Below are 24019 nucleotides of genomic sequence, written 5' to 3'. Positions count from 1 at the left end.
GCTAGCGGAAAATGTCGCCGCTGGACCCGCTAGCGGAAAATGTCGCCGCTGGACATGCTGGCGGAAGATGTCGCCGCCGGACTCGCTTAGCGGAAAATGTCACTGCCGGACATGCTAGCTTCGCTGGAGGAATGTCGCCGCGGACTCGCTAGAGGAAAATGTCGCCACTGGACCCCCTAGCGGAAAATGTCGCCGCTGGACATGCTGGAGGAAGATGTCGCCACCGGACTCGCTTAGCGGAAAATATCACCGCCGGACATGCCAGCCTCGCTGGAGGAATGTCGCCGCGGACTCGCTAGCGGAAAATGTCGCCGCTGGACATGCTGGCGGAAGATGTCGCCGCCGGACTCCCTTAGCGGAAGATGTCACCGCCGGACATGCTAGCCTCACTGCGGACTCGCTAGCGGAAAATGTCGCCGCTGGACCTGCTAGCGGAAAATGTCGCCGCTGGACATGCTAGCCTCGCTGGAGGAATATATCGCCGCGGACTCGCTAGCGGAAAATGTCTCCGCCGGTCATGCTAGCGGACCAAAAGTTCAAGGTACGTGACGAAGCCTTTGTGTTGGCTTCCCACAGACGGCGCCAATGTTAACGTTAGTGACCGAGGGGGTCTCTAGTTAGCTTAAGTGAGAGAGAGAGAGAGAGAGAGAGAGATTGACACGAGATGTATAGTGGTTCGTCTCCGCCTTAGCGGGAGACTACGTCCACTTGAAAGCTTATACTAGTGTGTTGAGCCTTGCGGCCCAAGGGGGATTACAAAGCATGTAATGGGATGGTGTTTAAGTGAGAGGAGGCATTCCTTTTATAGGTGAAGGAAGCCATCTCCTTTACATGGTTTTCGATGTGGGACAAGCAAAGACAACTATTCTAGTATAGAAATGCCGAGTTGTGGAGGCAACTTGGCAAGGCCGGAAAGGTGGCTTCCCGGCGACGGATTTGCGACTTCCGGATACCGTAGCGTAGCTTGAACATAGGGCTACAAGATGCAAGTAGCGGTTGGACCTCACCATGGCTTGTGGGTGTCCCAAAGAGGGTGTTACTTATGCTTGGTGATGATAGCAAACTAGTCTTGCTAGTAGAGGTATCTACAGATGGTTTACACCTCTCCGATGCCTGAGTAAGATACTAATACATACAAATGAACCGAGCAAACAGTTGATAAAGGAGTTATTAACTGTAAAAGGTGGTTGTGCTGATGCTTTAATACTCAAGCATGGGAAAAGAGTTTCCCTTATCTTCGATGTGGGACGCATATTGTCCCTTTGTAGCTATATCAGCTTTCTGGTGTGTACTTAGATGGACTGTGCTGATTAGGTCCGAACCCCTTTGAGCCTAGGGTGTCGTCCCTGACGCGCACCATCATGGTGGGATGTGAACTCAGCCCATGGCTTGGTACCTGGGTATTCCTACGGGCCCCAGTTGACAGTGCCAAACCTAGTGAAATACCAACTAGTATGTAAAAGTCCCGCAAGTTCCTGCTCAAGATGTTTCTTGGGTGGGGACTTGATATTTAGTCAAGGTTTGGCACTGATGTGCCTGCAGGGAGTCCTCCAAGTTCACGTGCAAGAGATGTCTTGAGCGGGTTACGCTGCAGGTAGCTAATCTACAGTGCTCCCAATTTAATCCATTAGGGTTAGAGAGAGTCTCCGGTACCCTAATGGGTTGAGGGTCTTGAGCCTCTGGTACCCGGTAGGGTTGAATGAGAGCTTGAGCCTCTGGTACCCATTATGGTTGAATGAGGGCGTGAGCCTCTGGTACCCGGTAGGGTTGGATGAGGGCTTGAGCATCTGGTACCCGGTAGGGTTGAATGAGGGCTTGAGCCTCTGGTACCCGTTAGGGTTGGATGAGGGCGTAAGCCTCTGGTACCCGGTAGGGTTGAATGAGGCTTGAGCCTCTGGTACCCGTTAGGGTTGAATGAGGGCGTTAGCCTCCGGTACCCGTTGGGATGGGTTGTGCATGCAAGGCACGTGGCGCGTGGATTCCGGAGGGGCAATAAATGCCCGTCGCTTCGATTCTGACAGTTTACGTAAGCAAAGAGTCGAAGCAGTTAGTGGGACACGTGGCGCGATCCGACGGTTGGCGACTGTTCGTTGTCAACGGTGGGGATTGTGCAAAAGTTAAATTTAAGAGGGAAAACCTCTGTTCTTCTCTTCACTTGGCGATTTCTGTGGAGAAAGAGAGTTTTCCGTCTATTTTCTTGTTTCGCTATTCTTTGCTGCTGCGACTGTGGAGGAGAGGGAGGAGTGGCTGAATTGATATTCGGCAGTGTACGAAGCAGGCGAAGCGACTTCAGCAAGAAAAGGTAAGCAATCACCTCTTAGCTTGTAGGTGATTTGGGTTTTTCTTTGTTTGGTTTCTGGTTTGCTTCTTTCTGGGTTTTGGTGTGCCTCGTTTTTGTTTGATTTTGTACTTTGTTTGTGGCACAAAATCTGCTCCCCAGACGTTGATTTGGCTTTTTAGAATTGATTTGGTAGGGATAAGATTAGGATTTCTGGGCAAGAGATTATTGTCTGGGTTTTGAGTTTGTGGGTTAATAGTAGTGGGGAGTGATCCACACTACCACGGAGCCCTAGATTTGGGACTCTAGGTTGATTCTCCCCTTTTTTTCTGATTTCAGGTAGACTTGGAGAGTAGAGTACTCGATAGACTAATAGGATGGAATCAGAAACGAGGGCTACACTTGGGGGAGGAGAGTCATTGTATCAAGCCTCGGAGAGGTGGCGGATCAGGCTATCGATGCCTATTTGGCAAGTAGCGGTACCCGATCGGAGCACTGGGAGGAGGAGACCGCCTCGTCAGCCGGGGTGGCGTCGTCTGTGGGAAGTGAGGGAAGTGAGGAAACTACCGGGAGTGAAGCACATACGGGGTCCGGAGAGAAGGTCACCGTTGCCATTCCAGAGGGCGTGCCCGTACGCAGGTACACGCTGGTGGATGGAACGTCGTGCGAGGAGCCGGGAAGGAGCATGACCATGAAGGAGATAATCTCCGTTAGACTACGGTGGGGAATACCCGACCAGGTGAAGCTCAGGCCCCTGGGCCCCGGTGAGCTGGCATGCAACCCTCCCAGCGGGTGGGTAGCACTGTACGAGAATCAACTGCACCAGGAGTTATCCCTGCCTATACCGAAGCCAGTCCAATACTTGTTAAGGATGGCCAACTTATCGCCGGGTCAATTAACCCCAAATGAGTAGCGTCAGATCCTTAGCATGTTGGCGATATGGGATTTGTGCGAGCAAGGCTGGCCAACGATAAACGAGTTCCGAGCCGTGTACCGAGTGGCGTATTCGAAGAAGTATGGAGGCACCGTGACCTTTAATGCTCGGGATTATGAGCCTTTGGTTACAGACTTACCGACATCCCTGAGCAAGAAATGGAGAAATAAGGTTTTTCTTGTCGGGGGGAGGTGGCAGATAAAGAATAGGAAGTGGCAAGTTACGGGAACCTATCAAGCCATCGGGGACCAGTCATATACACTATCAGAGGTGGAGAAGAAACGTATTGCAAGGGTATACGCCGTGTGGGGTGACACGGAAGGAAGGAGCTCTTACAGATTCATCCGGTACCCTATATTAGACAGGTTGGGTTTAGGAAGAGTACCCGGTGATGACTGACGCCAGAGTACCCGGTGATGACTGATGCCAGAGTACTTGTACTATAATAACCTAGTTTTCTTTGAACTGAACAGTGTCATTGTTTTTGCAGTCAAAGTACCGAAGAGGAAACCAAGGAAAGGCAAGGAAGAAGATAGAATGGATGATCTGAAGCTGATGGATAGGCTGATGAACCAGGGAGATGAGGCCTTGAAGATCGACGTGGACCTGGAGGGCAAGAGGACCCGGACCTCTATCGAGGATATCCTGCTGGAGATACCGGATGAGGGGTATGGAGAACCGGACCCCAATGGCCAAATAGAGAAGCGGGAGCCTTCTGGGCCGGAGCCTGTGGTTACCATTATGGACCTAGAAAAGGCCAAGGGAAAGAGAACCGGGTCCCAGGCTTCTCTCTCCAGCGGGTCCCTTGGTAGCGAAGGCGTACATCTGCCCGGGGAGAAGAGAAAAAAGATTCACCGTCACCGTCACCGCAGTGGGGCAAATGTGGAGGTGACGTACACTGGGCTGGATGTGAAGGGGGACTCAAAGAAGTCCAAAAAGAGTGATCAAACCCTCTCGGAATCGACCCAGTCACTGGGGCTGCTGTCTCCTGTGCTGCCGGTTGTCCCTAAGAAACCGATCAAGCAACTGCTCTCCGAGTACGGTGTGGCAGATGAGAAATTTGTGAGGTCGATGCTTGGGGACCTCAAGGACATCGACCTGGACCGCATCCGGGCCAAGGACAACACTCCCCAAGAGAACAGGAGACTGGCAAGGGAGTCGATGATGCGGGTATGTGGCTTATAGTTGTACAACGCTTTATACATTTTTTTTTTAGTATCAATAATAATACTGGTACCCGGTGCAGGCACTATACAACGTCTATGCCATCGATGCTAGTGAGGAGGATACCCACCTGAAGGAGGAAGTGAGCAGCCTCTTCGGGCAAGTGAAGTATCTCCATGGGGAGAAGGCTAAGCTGGAGAAGGAGCGGGACTCCCTGAAGAGGAAGGTATAGTCCTTAACTCCTAAGGTGACCGAACTGGAGGCGACGGAGAAAAGGATCTCGGATCTTGAAAGCGAACTTGCTGGGGCAAAGGCTGAGATAGAAAGTGCCCGGGACTCTTTGAAAGAAACTGAAGAATCTGCCAAGTCATGGAAGGCCAAAACAGAACATCTGGAGGAGCGCCTTCCCATTGAAAGGCAAGAGGCCGTTGCCGGGTACAAGGGTTCCCAAGAGCTTGTCGATATACTTCTCACTGCCCAGGACAAAGCCGTGATCACTAAGTACAAAGAGTGGGTCACAGCCGGGTACCTGGATGAGGCTAAGTTCAAGCGGGGTGCCCTTGAGAGGAAGAAGAAACAGGAAGCTGCATCCAAGGGAGGTGCCGGTGGATCTCAAAGTACCGGTCCTGACCAATAGTACTTCAATTTTTTTTTTTTTTAGTAGAAATTGTCCTTGCTTTGAACAATGGCTTGAAGAGCCGGTGGGCAAGATTAATTCTTAATTCCTTTGCCTGGTAGTCCAGGTTTTTTTTGTGAATGGTGATTTTTTGCAACTTGAATGGGAATTTGAAAGGAATTACAGTTTCTAGTATTTTATGCCTTGTTTTAAGCGATTGTGCTTGCATTACTTATTACCAGAATAGAGTAACTGGCAACAGCTGTTTGTCTGGGATCACCCAGTGACTAAGGTAAAAAATGCAAGAAATGGTCTGAATAATTCATTTTTCCATTCAAGTACCACATGGTGGTTAATACAGAATGAGTACCCGTTGGGTAGCTTGCCATAGCTGTATGGTCAAAAAGCAAAAGCTAGGACAAGATGCTCCGGGAGCTACCTGTAATAGTAACGAAGGCGCTGTGTATTCCACGGGTGCCGTGATACCACTCCGTCCATGTCCCGAATGTAGAAGGTTTCTGGTCCTACCTCTTCCACGATTTCATAAGGACCTGTCCACGAAGGGTCCAGTCCCCGAGGTTCTGGGTAAACTTGCTTCATGACCCAGTGCCCCAACTTCAGTGTCTGGGACTGTACCTTGGCATCGTAATAATGAGCTATTCTCCTCTTGTTTGTGAGATTATGCATGTGCGCCACATCCCTTCGTTCTTTGAGCAAATCAGCATCAAGCTGTAGGCCCTCCACGTTGACTTCATGTTTAAGGAGATTCTACCGCTGGTCTCAAGGTGCTACAAACGACTCTGGAACCAGAATTTATTGCAATGATAGGTGCTACGAACAAAACCCTAGAACGACATGCTACTAGAAGTTGAGAGAAAACTCTCATAGTTTTTGTTCTCTTTCAATAAGGGAAGTGAAATCCACACACTCTATTTCACTCCCCTTCAATAAATATATACGAGAATTTTTTTGTACAAAGGGATTTTCCTTTTTTTTTTCTTTGCATCCTCAGTTAACATTTTGAGATGTCCATAAAGTTTCCCCTAGGTCTTTGTATCTCATATCCTGTGATCTAATAAGGTTTCCTTTTTATTTCATTTAGGAGAAAAGATTATCTAATTAACTAAATTCAAATGAGAAGTGATGGTAAATGAAAATAACGCAACTATTTATGAAATTGCATTCAGGGATGAAATCAACTTATTTAACTTCTTAATTATAGACTTGCATGATAAGCACATATCCGGTTTGAGCTTAGAGTTACCCAACTTGAAAGTTGAAACATAAAACATCAAACCACATAGATCTTATAGTTATAAAAACTTCGACTTAATCAAAAAGCACCAGATCAATTGCCCCCAATATTTCACCCCTCTTGTTTCCCTCAGTTATTATAAACAGAAGTATATAGCCTTGATTCAAAGTCTTCATCAGATGCATTCATGTTGGCTTCGGCTTCAAATGGCTGCATTTCTTCATGACCATTATTGTTTGGGCGCATGTAACCTATTTCCTTAACAGAATCAGACTTGTCTTCAAGAGTACTGGATTTTACTACTTCACCATCATTGTATTTATTCCATTTTAACTCAACCATATCAAACTCAATGCGAGGTTTCAGATCATGGCAGTCAGGTTTCTCATCTATATCATCAGAAAGATCAACATTATCAATGTCAAGTTGTTCTTTCATGAGTTGCCATAAGTTTTGTGGCATGGGCTGCCTTTCAATAGCATTTTCCTTGTAGCCACCTGCAACTATTCTTGATGATTCTATAGTTGTAGTGAACTGCTCCACACCACAGAAAACACAACACAATAAAAGTTACGAAATCGATGAAGAATTTTAGAGATCATATTTACCTAGCTTTAAGCCCTATTATTGTTATTAATGTTAACAATGGTCTATATTAATTCATCTATTAACAGTTCAGGTTCAAGATTTATAATTTAAACAACACATACTTTTCACTCCATATGAAAAACACTTCATGCAAATATAGTATGAGATCTTGGCTAGGTTTGTCTTGGCAAGAAATATTTAGGGGAGATTGAGTTGATCGGGCTACGAGTCTTGACTAAGAATCTGGCGATGAAAATTGGAATTCTCTAAGGTCAACAGCATACATAAACCATAGCGTTTATCATTGGTCATAGAAAGAAAATTAATTAAGATGCAAGTTCTTACCAAAACAAATGAGAGAACAGCTAAGATGGAACAAAGGGAGTTCATGTCTACAATGCTATGCAAGAAGGCTTCCTTCGATATTTGAACAATATGAAACCTTGTGATTACTTATAGAAAAATTAGGAGCAGAATAGTTGTCTTGATAGAACCAAGATAAGCCTCGAGGATTTTGTCGGGTTTGGCGATGAATAACATTCTTCAATTACAATGGTGTAAATAATTGATGAATAAATTAATAAGGTGAAATCGGGGCGGATCTAACAATAATATTGTTAAATTGATTTGGAAGACTTCCAAAGATATGCATTTTTATCAAAAAGTAGCAACACTTTTGTACAAAAGATCAAGTTACGTACGTCAGCCGTACCATGTGGCGGTGCGGCTGACCAATCAGGATTCTAATAGGGGGGTATTTTGGATATTTCATGTTTAATAAGCAGGGGTAATTTCAGAATAAGAGGAAAAATTTATAATTTTTAATTGGTCAGCCGCACCGCCACATGGTATGGCTGACCCTCCGCAATAATTTCTCCCCACTACATACACATCTCACATATCCAGTTGTCTTGTGAAGAAAAGGTTCGGCCAATGTTTGCAACATGTCAATGTTGATTCTTTGGATATTTCATCACGGACTATTATCGGATCTTGCACCGGCTAATCTTGATTAAATAAATAATGTATGGGACTATGGGTGAATTACATTACGTACGGTATTTTTTTTTTTTGAAGGAAATGAAGATATATTTATGTGATCAAAAGATCATACAACTGTATAAGGTCAATTTAAGGGATCTAAAAATCAACTATTACATTCGTCGCTCAACTGACTGAGCAAATAGTATAAGGTCAATCTAGAGGATATGAAGATCACCTATTACATTCGCTGCTCAACTGACTGCGCAAATAGTCAGGCTAACAACCAAAAGGAAGATGCAAAAAGAAAAAAAAAGAAAAAAAAAAACTAAAATCCAAAAGAGAAAGTGCGACAATTAAATCCAAAAGGAAAAAGAAAATTAAAGGCCCAGTATCATTTGGTCTAGTGGCATAAATCTCCCCTTTGTAAGTGGGAGGTCGTGAGTTTGACTCACAATAGACTAGTTGTTGTATATGAGTTGTTTATTTGATAAAAAAAAAAAGGAAAAAGAAAAGAAAAACTAACAACTAAATTTATTCTAAACGCAACCCTAACTCTCCGCATCTGCCTTGATTAGCTTGGGGCCTAGAGACCATCTTGGTGTACCCCTCAACCATTACTGCAGTGAATAGCCTTGAATTAGGATCATATTGAGTTCAGCCCACAATGAGCCCAACCCAAGAACCAGTCCAAGGCCAGAGAGAGGAGAGAAAATTGGCTAAAGGCAAGAGGCCCAACCCACTCCCACTACCCTCACCCTCACCCTTGCATCTTGGATCTTTTATTTATATTCATTTTTTTTTTTTATAAATTAGAACATACCAGTAGTATGCTCCGGTTCATAGATAAAGAATAGTATAGAAAACTACTCCAGTAAAACATGCCTGCTCAGAGTAGTCTATGCCACATAAAAACACCTCGCCTTGCAGGCAATCTATTCTACTTAGCCTTACAACGCCAAGCACGCAATTGTGGTACACTAAACCTAAGTACTTCCACAAGACTCATAGAGGCATTCCTATAAGCATTGACAATAAAACTAGGACAAAACCTATCAAGCAACTATAGGTTCCTTACCCTTTGACAGGTTGGAACCCTTGACCTCCTCCACAACGATGAATTCTGGTAATCCATTCACCAATTTCTCTTCCTTCCTTGAAGTCTTGAGCTTTTTTGCCGAAGATTTCCTCATAGGTGAGGCCTGCACCACCTTGAGTTTCTCTACGTTATTCTTGGCACCCTTCGGCCTCCCCGGCCTCTTCTTATATACTTCTTTGACAGGTTTCACAGAGCATAACCCCATTGTCATAGCATCCAAATTAGTCCTACCAATTGCCAGACTCATCCTCATCTTCTTTGGAGAAACACCATCCTCTTCCCCACACTTTCTACTCATGCCACAGCTAGGAGCTATCTCCACTGACTCATTCTCTGCTGAACTATCAAGCCCACTTAGCCCCTGCTTTGAACCTCCTGATCGTGGTTCGCTGCCATTCTTCACTGGCTCACCTGTGGATGTAGACTACACCCCAGAGCTGCCTTCTCCACTATCACTACCAAGCTTACGACAGATCTCCTTCCTCCCCTTCGGTTTAGCAGCCGGTAAGAACCTCTCCAAACCAACCTATCTGCTAGACTGTACCCCAAAAATCAATGCCAGTCCATCATGTGGTGTCATGTCCACCTGGTTCAGAGCACGTTCCAGGTTCCACCATGTCAGTGATTGATCAGTTCTGGCTTCTACCGACAACGGTATTCCAGTATAAGGTAAGCCGACATGGGTAACCAGACCACACTCTTTGCACATACCATATAGATTTTCAAAGAAGAAATCCAAATCCATGTTAACCCCATCATCCACCGTGAAGCTTCGCCGGAATACCACAGGCTGCAAATAAGAAGTGGGTTTAATTTGAGAAAAATTTTCCATTAGGTCAATAACTTCACATAGATTTTTCTAGTTAGATTTATTTTTCCTAATATTTACAAATAAAGGTTAAAAAATTTGCCCAACAAGATCAAATATTTTCCAATTAGATTTTCAAGCTACATTTTAATGACAAGTTTACCCCTATTTCAAATAATAGTTTGTTCAGGGTATTATTGTCAGACAGTAGCTCTTTAGTGTCAAAATTTCAAATTGTTCTCAAAAATGGGTTTGCGTCCCTTTGCTCTGCTAGGGTTTTACCTAGCCGTCAAATTGATCGTGCATGGGTTTTGGACTGCCGGCCTCTTGGGTCGCCTTGTCTAATCCCCTCCTCTTGGTGTCAAGGGTTGGCTTTGCCCTCCTCCTTTTTATCATTTTTCTGTCTGGTTGAGGTGCTGTGGTTTGCGGCAACGGGATCGGTTTGGAAGATGGTGGTGGCTTTGTGTGGTTGTCTGTGCTGGTGGCTTCTCCCTCTCGCTCGAGTCGGGGTGGACTGATCAGTTCTTGATTGGAAGGACGTCGTCTGATGCTGGTTGCACCACTGCTTGGGTCGTTGGAGTACGAAGATTGTGTCTGGCGGTGATGGATTCGAGGCGGGTCTGGATCCAGTGATCGTGGTTTTGGGTCCTGACGGCAGCTGTGGCGGATTTGTCTTCGGCTGCAGAACCGTAGTAGATGGTGTTGTTGGTGAAGGAGAGCTATTAGGTGGTTGCGGCGGTCCGATAGCGTTAGCAAGGCCTATAGGTGTCATTGGCAAGGGGACAGTTTAGGGCTTATGGTGGTTGGCGTGGGGCTTCTTCCTCAAGCTCTTGGGCATGTGTGTCTTGGGTTTGACATTAAGCCTTAGACTTTTCGTTTAATTAGTTTAGTCTATCTTTTACTTGAACCCGGGGAAACCCCCTTTGCGTAGGGTGGTCCTGGGTTTGCCGAATAAGTTAGGGTGGTCTAGGTTCTTGGTTACTAATGGTGCTCTCACTTAGATGGTTTCATTAGGTTGCTTTAGGGTGGCCTGCATGACTTGATATTGACGTGGCCCTCCCGGGGGTAAGTTATGTTGTGTAATTACGTATATTTGGTTATATGAGAGGCTTGGCATTTTATTTAAAAAAAAAAACTCTTTATTGTCAAACAATAATTTGATTCAAACAATTACTATTTTACTGTTGAATAACAACCATAACAAAAAAGTACATTTGATGGCATAGAGAGGGAGAGCAGAATCCTAGTGTTGACGGCGACTTTCATCGCAAATCTAGAGTCGATCTCGTGTGGCGGTTGACAGGGGTTTTCGAACCGTAGACTATAGGGCTTTGCGGAGGGAGAGTACATGGTTTTGGTGTTATACAGTAGATCGGTGATTGCACCTAAGTCAGGGCGCATCAATGATTTGGGATCATGGATCTTGATCAACGATTGTCAAGTATCAACGCCAATGGGTTCAGATTAGGGTTCCTTACTGACGAGTGGTGTATGTGTTACAGCGCGCGTTCTAGGAAGAGTTTGTGTGTTTGGATTGAGGCTTGCTGACTGTGTTTGCATAAGAGAGGCAGCAAAACTACGCGGTGTTGGAAATGCCAACTTCTAGAAAGCATGGTGATGACGATGATGGATCGACAGGAGGCACAGGGACATCGTCGTCCTACTAACTCTGGTTTTGCCTGATCCTGGGCCTCGGACTGAGGCTTTGGACTGCTAGGGCTATTTAAGTTTGTTGCAATTTTTTTGGACAAGAATTAAGACCAACCTGTTGCAGAGGTTGTTAGCTGCTGAAGATGGTTCAAACTCCGACCTTACTGGAAAGAAGCTTGTGTTGGTCTAAATTTTTTAGGTTGCAAGCCCTATTTAAGTAATTAAGAGTAATTTCTATGTGCTTTTTTGAGATGTTTCTATTTTTTATATGTATCACAATTTTGTGTTAGCAGATAAGGCTAGATGAATGGTTTTTTTCTTAGGAAGTAAGGTTGTTATTGCTTGGTTAAGCTTGCATGTTCTATAGACCTTAACGAATTTAGTATTGGCTTAGATATAATTTCTGATTTTTTAGCCAGATTTCTTATATAAGTGCATGTTAGACTGTGGCATGTTTTATGGCTTTAATTTCTAATAATATCAATTCTTATTCCAAAAAAAAAAAAAAACAGTAACAAAATAAACTAGAATTGATATCAGTTTTTTATTCCTTAATTAATTATATCCATGTCCAAATATTTTCGCTTCATTATTGCTAAAAGTAATGGCTGAGACAGGCTACGTTTAATTTCTTTGCGACTTATGAGAGCAGCACCGCCCTTCCTCAACCCTAGCCCATTGAGGCTTGGATCTCTACTTCCGGCCGTCAATGGTCAATCTCAATGCCTAAATGGTTCATGGTGGTCTCAGCGACGGTCTTGGCCGTCACAAAATAATACTATGGCACTTCTTTGCTGCCACAAATCTACAGAAGAAGGATGGAGCGCTATGGTGCGAGTTCCGACCCAACTGCTTGTCGTTGGCCAAGGAAACACAGTGGAATTTAGATGTCTTTTGAGTATGACTATACCTGATATAGGGAACAGCTCTGCATTTTTCGAGGAAGGCTGGAACAAGATCTATCAACCTAAGATAGAGGCTCCTCATCAATCTGATTCTGATCAGATTTGGCAATTGGTATCACGGTTTGGGCAGCCCTACTAGGAGTTGGCTCTTTGGTGGAGGTGTACCATGTCGGCATTCCTAAGAATAGCTCGGTGGCCCTCAATGGCATTGGGTCAAGGCTGTAGTCAAGCTTGCCTATTGGGCTGACTTTCTCTCTTTGGGTCTAGCATAGGGCCTTTGGGCTTCATCTTGGGCTTCATAAAAGTGGGATAGCCTTTAGGGCTGTGTTTTGTTTAAGTTTTTTTTATTTTGTCTATTTATTATATCATAGTGTTATTATCATGGTATATAGGCTTGCTTTTAAGAAGTGAGCACTCAATTCGAGTATAGTTAGTCTATCCATTTGTACCACAGTGATTTTCACCACAAGTTCTAGATTTTTTCTATAGAAGGCAATATAATAATGACATCCTTGAGTATGAATGTGTATGCAATTTATGAATAATGTACTCTACTCCCCAGTATAAGATGTCAAGTTCTAGTAAAGGAAAAGTGAGAGTATCGTATCCAAGAGATTGAGTAACTCTACCCTAAACTAGATTACCGATAAAATAAGACCTAGAAAACACATGTAAGTCTACATTTTTACAAATTAATAGGCTTGACCCCTTGGAAGCCAAAACTACCAAGAATGATATTAACAATGAGAAAGTAGTGAGACGGTTTGTTGGTAAATTTTAATTTGGATAAGTAAACTAAGTTGCACAAAAATAAAGTAAATAAATAAAGTGTAGTGACTAGACCTATGAGAAGACTAGAGACTTAGGCATCACACCTAACCTTACTTATGCGCAAAATATAACCCATATTTGATGTAATAACATGCTTTGACAAATTTCCCCTTAGTGCTTTAGTGAAGCTACCAAGAAACTAATTCAACAAAGTTTGGTAAAGTTAGGTTAAATTACACAACCATGGTTCCATTTATAGTTCATTAAAACACAAAGTGGGCTATGAACTGCAAGCCTAACACCCCCTTAGAGCAATTAAACCCATGACTCATGCATTAAGTTTAGAGAAAGAAATTCAAGCAACTCTATATTTCCCGTAGGAATCATTAAGCCATCACCTAAAGGCTACTCATGCTCACGAATTCAAGAAGTGGTCAAGTTCAAGTTTCCTATTCATTAGTTCATTAAACATGCTTTCTAGGTAACTAAGCTAGCAAACACATTGTAAGCATTAAAGTTTAGAAGTCTATAGATTCAAAACATGCATAAACAAATTTGCTATTAATGTCTAAGATCTGGCTGTAGCCAAATCCCGTTAACGCAAGTCCTAGTTTGGACCGCTACTGAAGGAAGCGTAGCGTTAGCGTCACCTGTCAAATGAAATGCAAAGAGCGTTAAAGGAAAGACCACAGTTAGCAATCTTCTCTACTCCGATGCCTAAGTCAGTCAATGTATTTATGTTGACAGAGTAACGTTAGATAAATAATAAATGATTAGTAAATGCGGAGAGAGGAATTAACCTTTTATAGGTGAGGACGAGACTGATCTCTTCCTTGCTTTCAATGTGGGACTGATGTGCATCATTTTACAGCTTCTGATGTCTCATCGAGGTGACTTTGACACGGTGTGACGCCACGTCAAAGGTGATCTTGGCCTGAGCCTGAGCTCAGGTGACAGCCCATTTGACGGTGTTCCCGGAGGTAACACCCTTGAAGGTGCTAATGCTGCTGGCAGCATCATGGGCATGACCCATTATAGGTAATTATGCATAGGCAAATGCTTATGTAAGTACAAGTCCCCCTAGTCCCCAGTCAAAGAGGGCTTTCTTGGTTGCGGTGCATTGTGAACCATGGACTTGTTCTGAGCAAACGCTTCATGCCCTTTCAGGTGGGCCCCTGCCCCTCAGGGAGTCCCCCACTCCCCGGCTAAGACAGGCCTCCGTTTGGCTGGGTAATTGTTTGATGAGAGGAGCTGCATTTAGCAGTGGGCGCTAGCTAGTGAGCACCTAACCATCGGGGGTGAACTGTCGGATCAATGGTCGCCGTAGGCATTGTTGACCTGTCCCTTTACTCTATCTTTTCTGGAGGAGAAAAGCTTGAATGCAATGCCGTGTAGTAATCATCATCATTATAAGGCATTATCTTACCGCTTGGTAGTTTATTGAGGAAGCGAGGTGTTTCGCTAGCGGAGATGCATATAGCGGAAAATAAGTTTGTTTGTACTGTTGAAGATGAGAAATTTCGCTAGCAGAGGTGCGCTCAGCTGAGAATGACTCATTTGAAATGTTTGAAAATGAGAAATTCCGCTAGCAGAGATGTGTTTAGCGAAGACTTGCTCGTTTGAAATGTTTGAAAATGAGAAGTTCCGCTAGCAGAGACTTGCACTCTTGAAATGTTTGAAAATGAGAAGTTCTGCTAGCAGAGATGCGTTTAGCGGAGACTTGCTCTCTTGAAATGTTTGGAAATGAGAAGTTCCACTAGCAGGGATGCGTTTAGTGGATACTTGCTTGTTTGAAATTCAAATTTTCGAGTTGAAACAGATAAGTGTTACCTTTGATAATGTTGTGCCACGTGGCTAATATTGATTGGTTTGGCGTGTAGGTGTGCATCTCTTCAGCACGCATATCGCTTCGCTATTAATGTCAGTAATTATTGATTGCGTAACTTAGGCGACACCTCGGTAAACCCAGACGGTTAATGGTGTAGTGGGGCACGTGGCGCCATCTTGTGGTTATCATCTTTGCGATGGACGGCGGAGGTTGAGCGGAGGTTAGCCTAAAAGAGGGGGAACTCAAAGAGGTTTTTTACTTTCACGCACACTTCAAATTTTCTTCATCTTTGAGAGGCTGCAACAAAGGAGTCGCACTAGAGAGACCGAGTTCGAAGCATTCCATCTTTGAGAAAGAAAGAGATCGAGAGAGGCTATTCCTAGGTTCTGCAACATACAAAGACTTTCGGTGCTTCGTGCATTCACGGTTGGTATCTTTGCTCGTTTTCTTGCCTTACTTTCAGTTTGTGCTTACTTTGGCCTTTTGCTTTACGTAGTAGGAATTTTTTATTTCGGGTTGCAATGGTGTCTAGATTATGTATGCAAGGGTCTAGAATGGGTTACAAGCTAATTCTGTGTGTATTGGGTAATGGATGGGTGTGAGCCCCGGAAAATTTATCGAGCTTAAATTGAGATCGTTCAACAAGTTATTTATTTACGATCTCGTTAATTATCAAAGTGCTCGAGAATATTTTCAGAAATTTTCATAAAGTGAAAACCTCAATTTGAGGGTTGGATGATAAAGTACACGACACGACGAGTTTGTGGAAATTTTCGGGGAATTTTTCGGATACCCGAAGTATTTATAATGAATTTCCGAAGTTTGGAAATTATGGAAATTCATTTAAATTCCGCGATGCAATCCTAGCCGTTGATCTCACCACCGCTTCATCCCAGCCATTGATCTACCCACCGCTTGATCCTAGCCGTCCATCATTAATTGGATCAAGCTATATACATGAGTTTTGTTAGTGGGAAGAACCAGAAGAATCGAGAGAGAGGGAGAGCTCGGTGCTCTGACCCGAGACGCAGCACGGTCCGAGAGAGAGAAACCTGACCGGAGGGACGACGTTCGGCCACCCCACGACGGCGCACAGCTACCTTTCCCTTCGTCTCTGCGTCGCCTACCTCCCTGCATCCTCAGATTGTCCATGCATCGACGATGAACGGAGAAACAACGATTGGAAGCTCGGAGACTCCTCCGGCGAGTTCCGGCGATTCCGGCCACCATCTGGGCTGTAGTTGGTATGAAACTTCATCTCCTCGTCAAGCTCTACACCCCAGTATAATTAGATTTTGATTTTGACCGCGTGTTAACGATTTCATTTCTGGGTTTGGTTTTGAGTTTGCCGTGTTCCTCGACGCCGGTAGTTTTTCCGGTCATGCTGGGCTTGGTTTTCATCTTGGCTGCGTTGGTGGACCAGAAATCAAGAGACTTGCTGGGTTATTGGCGTCAAAATCCTCAGTTCATCATCAGCCCAGTTCAGCTAGGAATTCCGGAAAACCGAGTTGGGTTGTGAAGGTATAATTCAAAATCTTGAATTGAAGTTTGGTTATTGTCATGCAAATCCGAAGTTGGTAGCTTGAGTTGGTTTATCAAGTAAATTGTCAAGGAAATGGATTTGAAAGGTGGAATTGGTCAAGTTATGATCTTGGGTGTCCTTAGTATTTTGGGCACACCTTAATTGAGAATGGAATAAGCTTGGTTGGGTGTCCATAGTAATTCCGATTACTATGTGACAAAATTGTTAAGGATACTCGAATTCATTTGTTCATGGAGTTGGGAATTTGTTATAACATTGGTTTGCATAAGCATTTTGTAAAAATGATAGTGAGTAAAGAAAAGAAATGTGTATATATTGGGTGGCCTTGATAAAATTTGGGGTGCACCTAATATATATGGTCGATATCGTGATTTAAGTAAAATGTTCGGTAATTTGGGTTAATTATCGAACCTATTACAATTGGTCAAACAATGGTCAAAACGGTCAATCCTGGTCAAACCAGGAAAGGTTGGTTTGGACGATTTATTAATCGTCGAGATTTCGTATACTTGTTCAATAAGATATTAACTATCGAAATGTCGGAATTTAGGATTCCAGTTACCCGAGGAACGGAAGGTTCGCGACTCTCGGAGTACGTGAGAGAAAGCATCGAAATCCAGGTAGGGATTCAGGACTCTCCTCGGTTGGTGATTTTCTTTTATATTTTTATTAATGTGATGCATGATAAGTGGTATGGGTTGGTTATGTTAAAATACAATGCATACTAACCAATCCGTGAGAAAATGTGTGATGGCTTGAGAGCGAAAGGTGGCTCTGACTTCCTTGGGTTCGATCCCCAAAACCTCCGGAGGGTTAGTTACGCCGGTCGTCCGGATATTCCGATTGTAATGACGGGCCCGGTACGTGTGCGTAGCTAGGTAGCGGACGCTCTCGCTACGCTTACCTGGTGATAAATTAATTTGAGGTAAGGTCGTGTAGTGGGTCTATGGGACCGGCCATCAGGTAATGCTTGGATTTGGCGCCGTATTTATTTAAGCATCATGCATCGGTTTTCAAGTTGAAAAACATTAATGTTTGTCGTTCCTTTAAATATTTGGTTTAAGCATGTGTTCATACTGGAGCTCCAAACATTTATCTGCTGATTTTCAAACCTAGTCGAGTTAGAGTTCCTGTTGAGCAGCGAGGACGAAAGCTCACCCCTACAACAGTATGAATGCAGGTACTGTGCACTGGTGACGGGACAATAGCGGATGGAGCTGGGTGTGCAGAACAAGTTCGGTAAATTACCGTGTGAACCTTATTCTAAATTCTATTTCTCAAACTTTGTGTTCTGGAACTTGTGGTTATCTAGTCTCGTGTCATCATTTAGTTGAATTCTCTTCAAGTGAAATTCAACCTTGTGTGAGCCTTTATCCAAGTTCTGGACGAATGAAATAGATTTCAGCAACTCAAGTTTTTCACCTCAAGAATATTTGTAGCTTCCGTTGTGTTTGTACAAAAAGTTTTTCAAACAAAATGCCTAGCGGTTCTCTAGGATGTAAATCGAGCGTTCGGTTTATGTTTTAGAGACTCGCGGCACTGTGACGTGCTTAAGCTGGTGAGGTGCAGCTTGGGGCGTTACAATAGGGGTTTTTTGTGAACTATTGTGAGATGCCTGACTCTGGGTGTTTGTTTTGTTTCTGGGTACCTGGGTTTCTGGGTTTGTGTTCTTGGTGTTCTCGAGAAACTTCTAACACAGGGGTAGCTTAAATCTATCTAGAACTAACATTTTGGGTTTTAGGGTGCATGTTTGGGATGGCTAACGTTATAGAGATCTCGAGAAGTGAGGATTCCGAGTTTGACGTATCACTTGACGCTTTGGATAAGATTTACATTGATTCCTTGCATCTGTTTTCCCTTGTAAGAACCTTACTGCATGAGCTGCTAGAAATCGAGCTGCTACAAACTATTCCTGCAAACATGGGTGGAAACGCATCACACCTACTGGCCACGCTGAGAGTTCAGCGGTGGGAGAGGAAGCTGCTGCCAAACATCAGAGGAAGGACATGGTGGAAAGTAACAGTGCCGCCAGTGCCTCTCACGAGGAAGAAGGGGTTCCTGACGAAGAAGTTAGCGGCGAGCACTCATGGGTGCTAACTGACGGTGTTTGTGTTGACTAGCTGAAGGGTTCGATGACACCAACAGCAATTGCTAAACTGAAGCGGGTTGACAAGCTTCCCGACATTGTGAAGTTAAGGCCACTAGCGAAGGGGGAAAGAGCTTCGTTCCTACCGAAGGGCTATGCGCTGTTCATGATGTCATTTTCCGCTAAGGAGTCAGGTTTCCACTGTTGTCAAATCTTCAAATTCTTCTTTGCGAATTTAGGGTTGCCTTTGGGCACTTATGTGGAACACCTTAATGGCGCTGAAATCACTATGAAAACTGTCTGGTTGTGAGGGTCCGACGGCGGCAGAGGTGCTCCACTTCTATGAGCTTGTCTATGTTAATAGAGTACTTTGCTGTGGCAGGAGCGCAAATTTGACTCGCCTCGCTAAGGCACCGAAGTTGATTGAGAATGCGCCAGACTAGATGTCGTACTAGCAGAAGACCGTTTGCGTCGCTACCGAGGGTTGGGAGTACGACACGATAGTAAACACACAGCCTCCGACCTTCAGGATTAAGTTTGAATTTCAACCTGTTCAAGGTTGACGTTGTGCTTTATACCTTTAACTTGTTGGTAACTGTTGTATGTTTGCTGACGTGTGATCTTTATTTTGTAGCGAGGTTACGCTTTAAGCTGAGCAACGGAGAGTAGTATCGCATAGCGCGAGTGCTTAGTTGTTGGCGGAACTGAAATCTTCTAGACATACGTCTGCTGACCGGTTGGGAGTTGTTGGTGGAGTTGAAGTTGACCCACCTTCCTAGTACGTTTCTTGCTCTGGCGGTAAGTTGAACTTTGCGGGATATTACTACCCCTTGTCTATAGTTGACGATTTTGATATGTTTGTCTTTTTTTTTTCTTTTTTTTTTAGAGTTTGTGCCTGGTAACCGCAAGAGTCGTGACACTTTCCACAAAGCAATGGACAAGGCCCATCTTTCAAACTACCTTTGCGGTATGCTAAGCAATAGTGTGAAGGCCAATAAGACGGTGGTGGATCGGGAGACCCGCCAGTTGAGGCAAACGGAGGAGGAGACTCTGATGCGTATGCCACACGAGTCTCACATGGCACCGGCAGGGGCAGAAGTAACCCATCTAACCGCCTTTGCTACCGACAAGGGGGAAGCTGGCGGCGCGCCCGAAGGACCACCAAGAGAAGGTCGTGGAGAGGGTGGTCGGTACACATCGTAGAGGTGACCCCCAGAAGGAAAAGGTTGTGCCGGCGAGGATGCCTGGGGCTGGTGGGAGCTCCATGATAGAGCAAATAGCCGGACGTCCTGCTAGTGGGGTCTACTATTGTGGTTGGCATTGCGAAGGATGGGTTGGAAAAGCGGCGGTGGCAAAATGACCCGGTAGAAGGTTCAGATCCCGCAGATGAAGACTAGGTTGTCCTCAGTCAGCAGAAGAAGGCAAGGAAAGATGCTTCGGCGATAACGGTTTCTGCTAGTGGGAGGATATCTCCGCCTGCATTGGACTCGTTTGCGGAGTTTGCTCAGTTCTTGTCCGGCGTGGAGCAGGAGTTTCTGTTCCACCTCTGTGAGGGCCTCTGGTTTGGCGGCTTAGACGGATCATTGCGTCCAACGGTTATGTGCTTAATACTTTCCTATATTTCTATTCCTCTTAATCTTGATATTTATGTTTAGTTCTCCTAATTTATGATTCATTTATGTTATTTTAGTGTTTTTGTAGGTTTATTTTGTAGAAAGAAGAAAAGAAGCTAAAATGAGCTAACTAGGATTGAAGGCAACGTTCAATCCCAAGTCCAAGAATCTGCTTGTGTAGAACATCCAACTTCACAGAGTTACTGGGAAATTACCAGATCGAATCAGACAGTGAGCCTTATATAAATGGAAAGCTATGGATGTCTACTTTCTGTAGAATTTTACGGATTTCAATTTTGATATTTCTAGAGCAAGTTATGTACGTTTGAGCGAAGATAGGTCAGACAGGAAACTTGCTTGGGAATTTACAAACATTCGTGGAGAACTCAAGTTTCATGGTACAAGATCATCAATCCTAATGTTTCAAGGAAGTTAAACTAGATGAGGATCAATGATGAACTTATTCCTACTTTTAATGAAGTTGAAGATATTTCAAGGTTTTTCCATTCCAAAGGAAGAAAGGAATTTGATCCCAAGTCTAACAAGGAAAAACTTGAAGCCAAAGATGAGTAGTAATCTTCCCTATAAATAGGAGAAGTGTAGATACCTCTACTAGCATGACTAAATTGCTGTGTCACCAAGCATAAGTAACACTCTCTTTGGGGGGCCCACAAGCCATGGTGGACCCAACCGCGACATGCATCCCGTAGCCCAATGTCCAAGCTACGCCACGGTAGTCGGAAGCGGCCAATACGTCGCCGGGAAGCTACCTTTCCGACCTTGCCAACATGCCCTCACAACATGGCTTTCTAGACTAGAATAGTGATTATTACATCCCACATCTACGAAAATGTAAAGGAGATGGCTTCCTTCACCTATAAAAGGAATGCCTCCTCCCATAACTCAAGACATCCCATTACAACATGCTTTGTAATCCCCTCTGGGCCACAAGGCCCAACACACTTAGTTAAACATTCAAGTGGACGTAGTCTTCCGCTAAGGCGGGAGACGAACCACTATACTTCTTGTGTCTCATTCTCTCTCTTTCTCTCTCTCTTTTACGTTAATTAGATCCCCACGGATCCAAGCATTAACATTGGCGCCGTCTGTGGGAAGCCGATACAAAGGCTTCATCACTTACCATTGAGTTAAGTCATCTTAACAGAGCTCAAAATAATTTTTTCTTTGAGTTTTATAATTGATATTCTTAGCGGCAACTTGTACTATCTACCAAGTCAACGCTTGGTCAACGCCGGTCAGGTCTGGTCAACGCTGATCATGAGCGGTCAACACCGAACAAAGCTAAGTCAACGTTGATGGGTGTTGGTCAACTCCGGTCAACACCCATCGGGGCCGGTCAATGCTTGGTCAACACCCATCATGGCTGGTCAACGCTGACCTACAAAAAAAAAAAAAAATTTGCGCTAGCTTACTCTGGACACCCATAAAACTTCTCTGGGCACCCAAGCACAAGCTTCAATCATCAGCGCCTCCGCTGAGCAAAACCCCTCCGCCGTCCAAGAGCTCCGCTAAGCCATTACGGGTCTCCGCCGAACTCTTGAGTCTCCGCCGAACTTCGAATCTCCGTTGAGCTCAAAGTGTCGAGCCTCCGCCGAACTCTTCTGCTAGCCTACCTACGCCGGAACACCAGCTGCCAATCGCTAGCAAGCCGACCCTCAACTGGGCACCGAACCTCAGCTGAGTTCAAAAACAAAAAAAAAAAAAAACTCCGTTGAACTCCAAGCCCCCACCTTTGTGTCGTCGTGCAAAGCTCTGCCGAACTCCAACAATTTGTCCAGCTTTGCTTCTTGTCTTGTCGCACCGCCAAGATATGGGTTCACATGGATTGTGCACCATTCTACGCACCGCCAACAAGAACTGCAGTTCTACTTCTCCTTGTCGCACCACCAGCAAGCACCATCACTGGCCACAGCCACGCTCCCCCACAGGCAACCATCAGCGGCAACTGCTTCTTCCTCCACTAGGTAGCCTCCGCCGAGCTCCACCGCTAGCCCGAGCTTCACCAGAGCTCCGCTCCGCCGAGAACCTCCGCTGCTGACCAAGCTCCTCCGCTAGCTAAGAGCTCCGCTGACCAAAGCCTAGCGGCCAATACCCGCCAGCGCTAGTATCAAGCTCCATCAATGCTCTGCAATCACAGCCACCACCATCACTTACCATGCCCAGATTATCATCTTCTCTGGACACCCATGTTTAATCCATCTTCTCTGGGCACCCCCCAGACTTCTCAGCACCCAGTAGTTCTTGATCCTTTCTCACCCATCTTTGATTCTCCGTTATACTTCAGCCCCGGCCATGTCTCGATCAAAGTCAACACGGCCCTCGCTCAAAGCACGACGTTCGCTGAGTCTGGGATTTACGAAAAGCTAAGTGCTTTTTCTATATGTAGTTTTGTTTATATTTTGAAGTCGCCGACATTCATATATATATATATATGCTCTTCGACTTACTGTGCATTCATACTTCATGCTTGTATCTGCATGTGTCGCCCAACAGATTCTACAATTATATTTGCGCACGTGTGCATTCTCAATTTGTTTTGATTCCATGTGTCCACCGAACAAATTGTTTGACACATGCACATATGATTCTATGCTAGGCACCTCAGTTAGCTTCATTCTAGTACGTACTGCAGTCATGCAAGCGGTGCAGCCATACACGTTACAACTAGCAATATGACTTTTGAGAGCATAATAAACTAGTGTCATAAGGTTAACATTTGTTTAGTTTATCTGGCTTTCATAATTATCAAACTGGCACTTACTTGGTGTTTGGACCTGAATTTAGAAACTTCTACGTAAGGCAATTTGAAGAGTCGGCCGAAACAACATCGGGTCGTGCGTCTGAGTTGAAGGTGTCACTTGACCGAGGTAATAGCTTTGAATCATACGACTAAGAAGAATGGGTCATTCGGCCACCTGACCGAGATTTGAGACTTTGGGTCGGACGACCTAAAATTAATAAAATGGGCCATACAGCCATGCCTTTAGACAAACCAAGTGAAAAATGGGTGAATGCGCAAACAGTTCAAGAGAAGGACTAGGAGTGCTCGGCCAAGCCCAAACAATAATTTCGGCCAAGAGGTCATTTAAGGAAGGAATTCTCACAAGGAAGGAGTTCGAGTCGATTAATGATTTCGATTGTGAAGATTTCAGATATCAGCCAAGTCAGGATTTTATGAGACGAATCAATCCTAAAAGGAAGGAGAATCCTACTTAAGTTCCACGTCTTGGAGGACAAGTTAGCTAGGGTTTTTGACTTGTATATATAGCACCTTGTAACTCATTGTAAAGGGTCTTGCACCACACAAACAAATCAATATACAACTTTTACTCTCAAACTTTTCTCTTGCTATCTCATAGGTACTTTACCTTCGATTCAACTTCCACAATTTGTTTTAATTTCTAGTTTTTCTATTTCAATTCAGTACTTTACATTCAAGCGCTTTACTTTCTTGTTTATTTACTTTATATGCACTTTACTTTGCGCACTTAGGAGTAGTTCGTAACGTAGAATTATCATCCATTGATCTCTTTCGGCCAGTCCGGATTGGATCGATGCGATTCGCTGTTCACACACATATCATCTCACAACGCTTTGACAACCGAGTCCACTTCACCTTCGTCTTCACCGTGATTTACGAATATCTTCACCCGATAGATCTCTCGCTTGTCACCCGGACGTTTGAGTTTACCCAAGAAGTGAACGTGATAGAAGATCCCGGTCAGGATTGACGCCTAACCGAAGTCCTTGCAACAGAGGCATTAGAACCTAACGGCCGAGGGTTCCTTCCTCGGCCTACAATCACTTGAAAGCAGTCAGATACAAGCGCAAATCAGATCTGAACCTCGCTCGGCCATTCGGCCGCGAGTTGGCACGCCC

The 24019-nt window shown here is 44.5% G+C and overlaps 1 protein-coding gene across 1 annotated transcript; it reads right to left on the bottom strand.

The window, feature by feature from the left end:
* Window positions 1-6276: 6276 nt before the first annotated feature.
* Window positions 6277-7317, bottom strand: LOC133741129 (uncharacterized). The gene is made up of 2 exons (XM_062169077.1): window positions 7181-7317; window positions 6277-6781 (listed from the first exon to the last, which is right to left on the bottom strand). The coding sequence occupies exons 1-2, from the start codon at window positions 7223-7225 to the stop codon at window positions 6377-6379; spliced, it is 450 nt and encodes a 149-aa protein (XP_062025061.1). The 5' UTR covers window positions 7226-7317; the 3' UTR covers window positions 6277-6376.
* Window positions 7318-24019: the final 16702 nt, after the last annotated feature.

This window comes from Rosa rugosa, chromosome 3 (genome assembly GCF_958449725.1).
Source record: "Rosa rugosa chromosome 3, drRosRugo1.1, whole genome shotgun sequence".
In the NCBI taxonomy this organism is placed as follows: Eukaryota; Viridiplantae; Streptophyta; class Magnoliopsida; order Rosales; family Rosaceae; genus Rosa; species Rosa rugosa.
The sequence above is the reverse complement of the archived record's forward strand: the minus strand, read 5'-3'. Positions and strand labels throughout refer to the sequence as shown.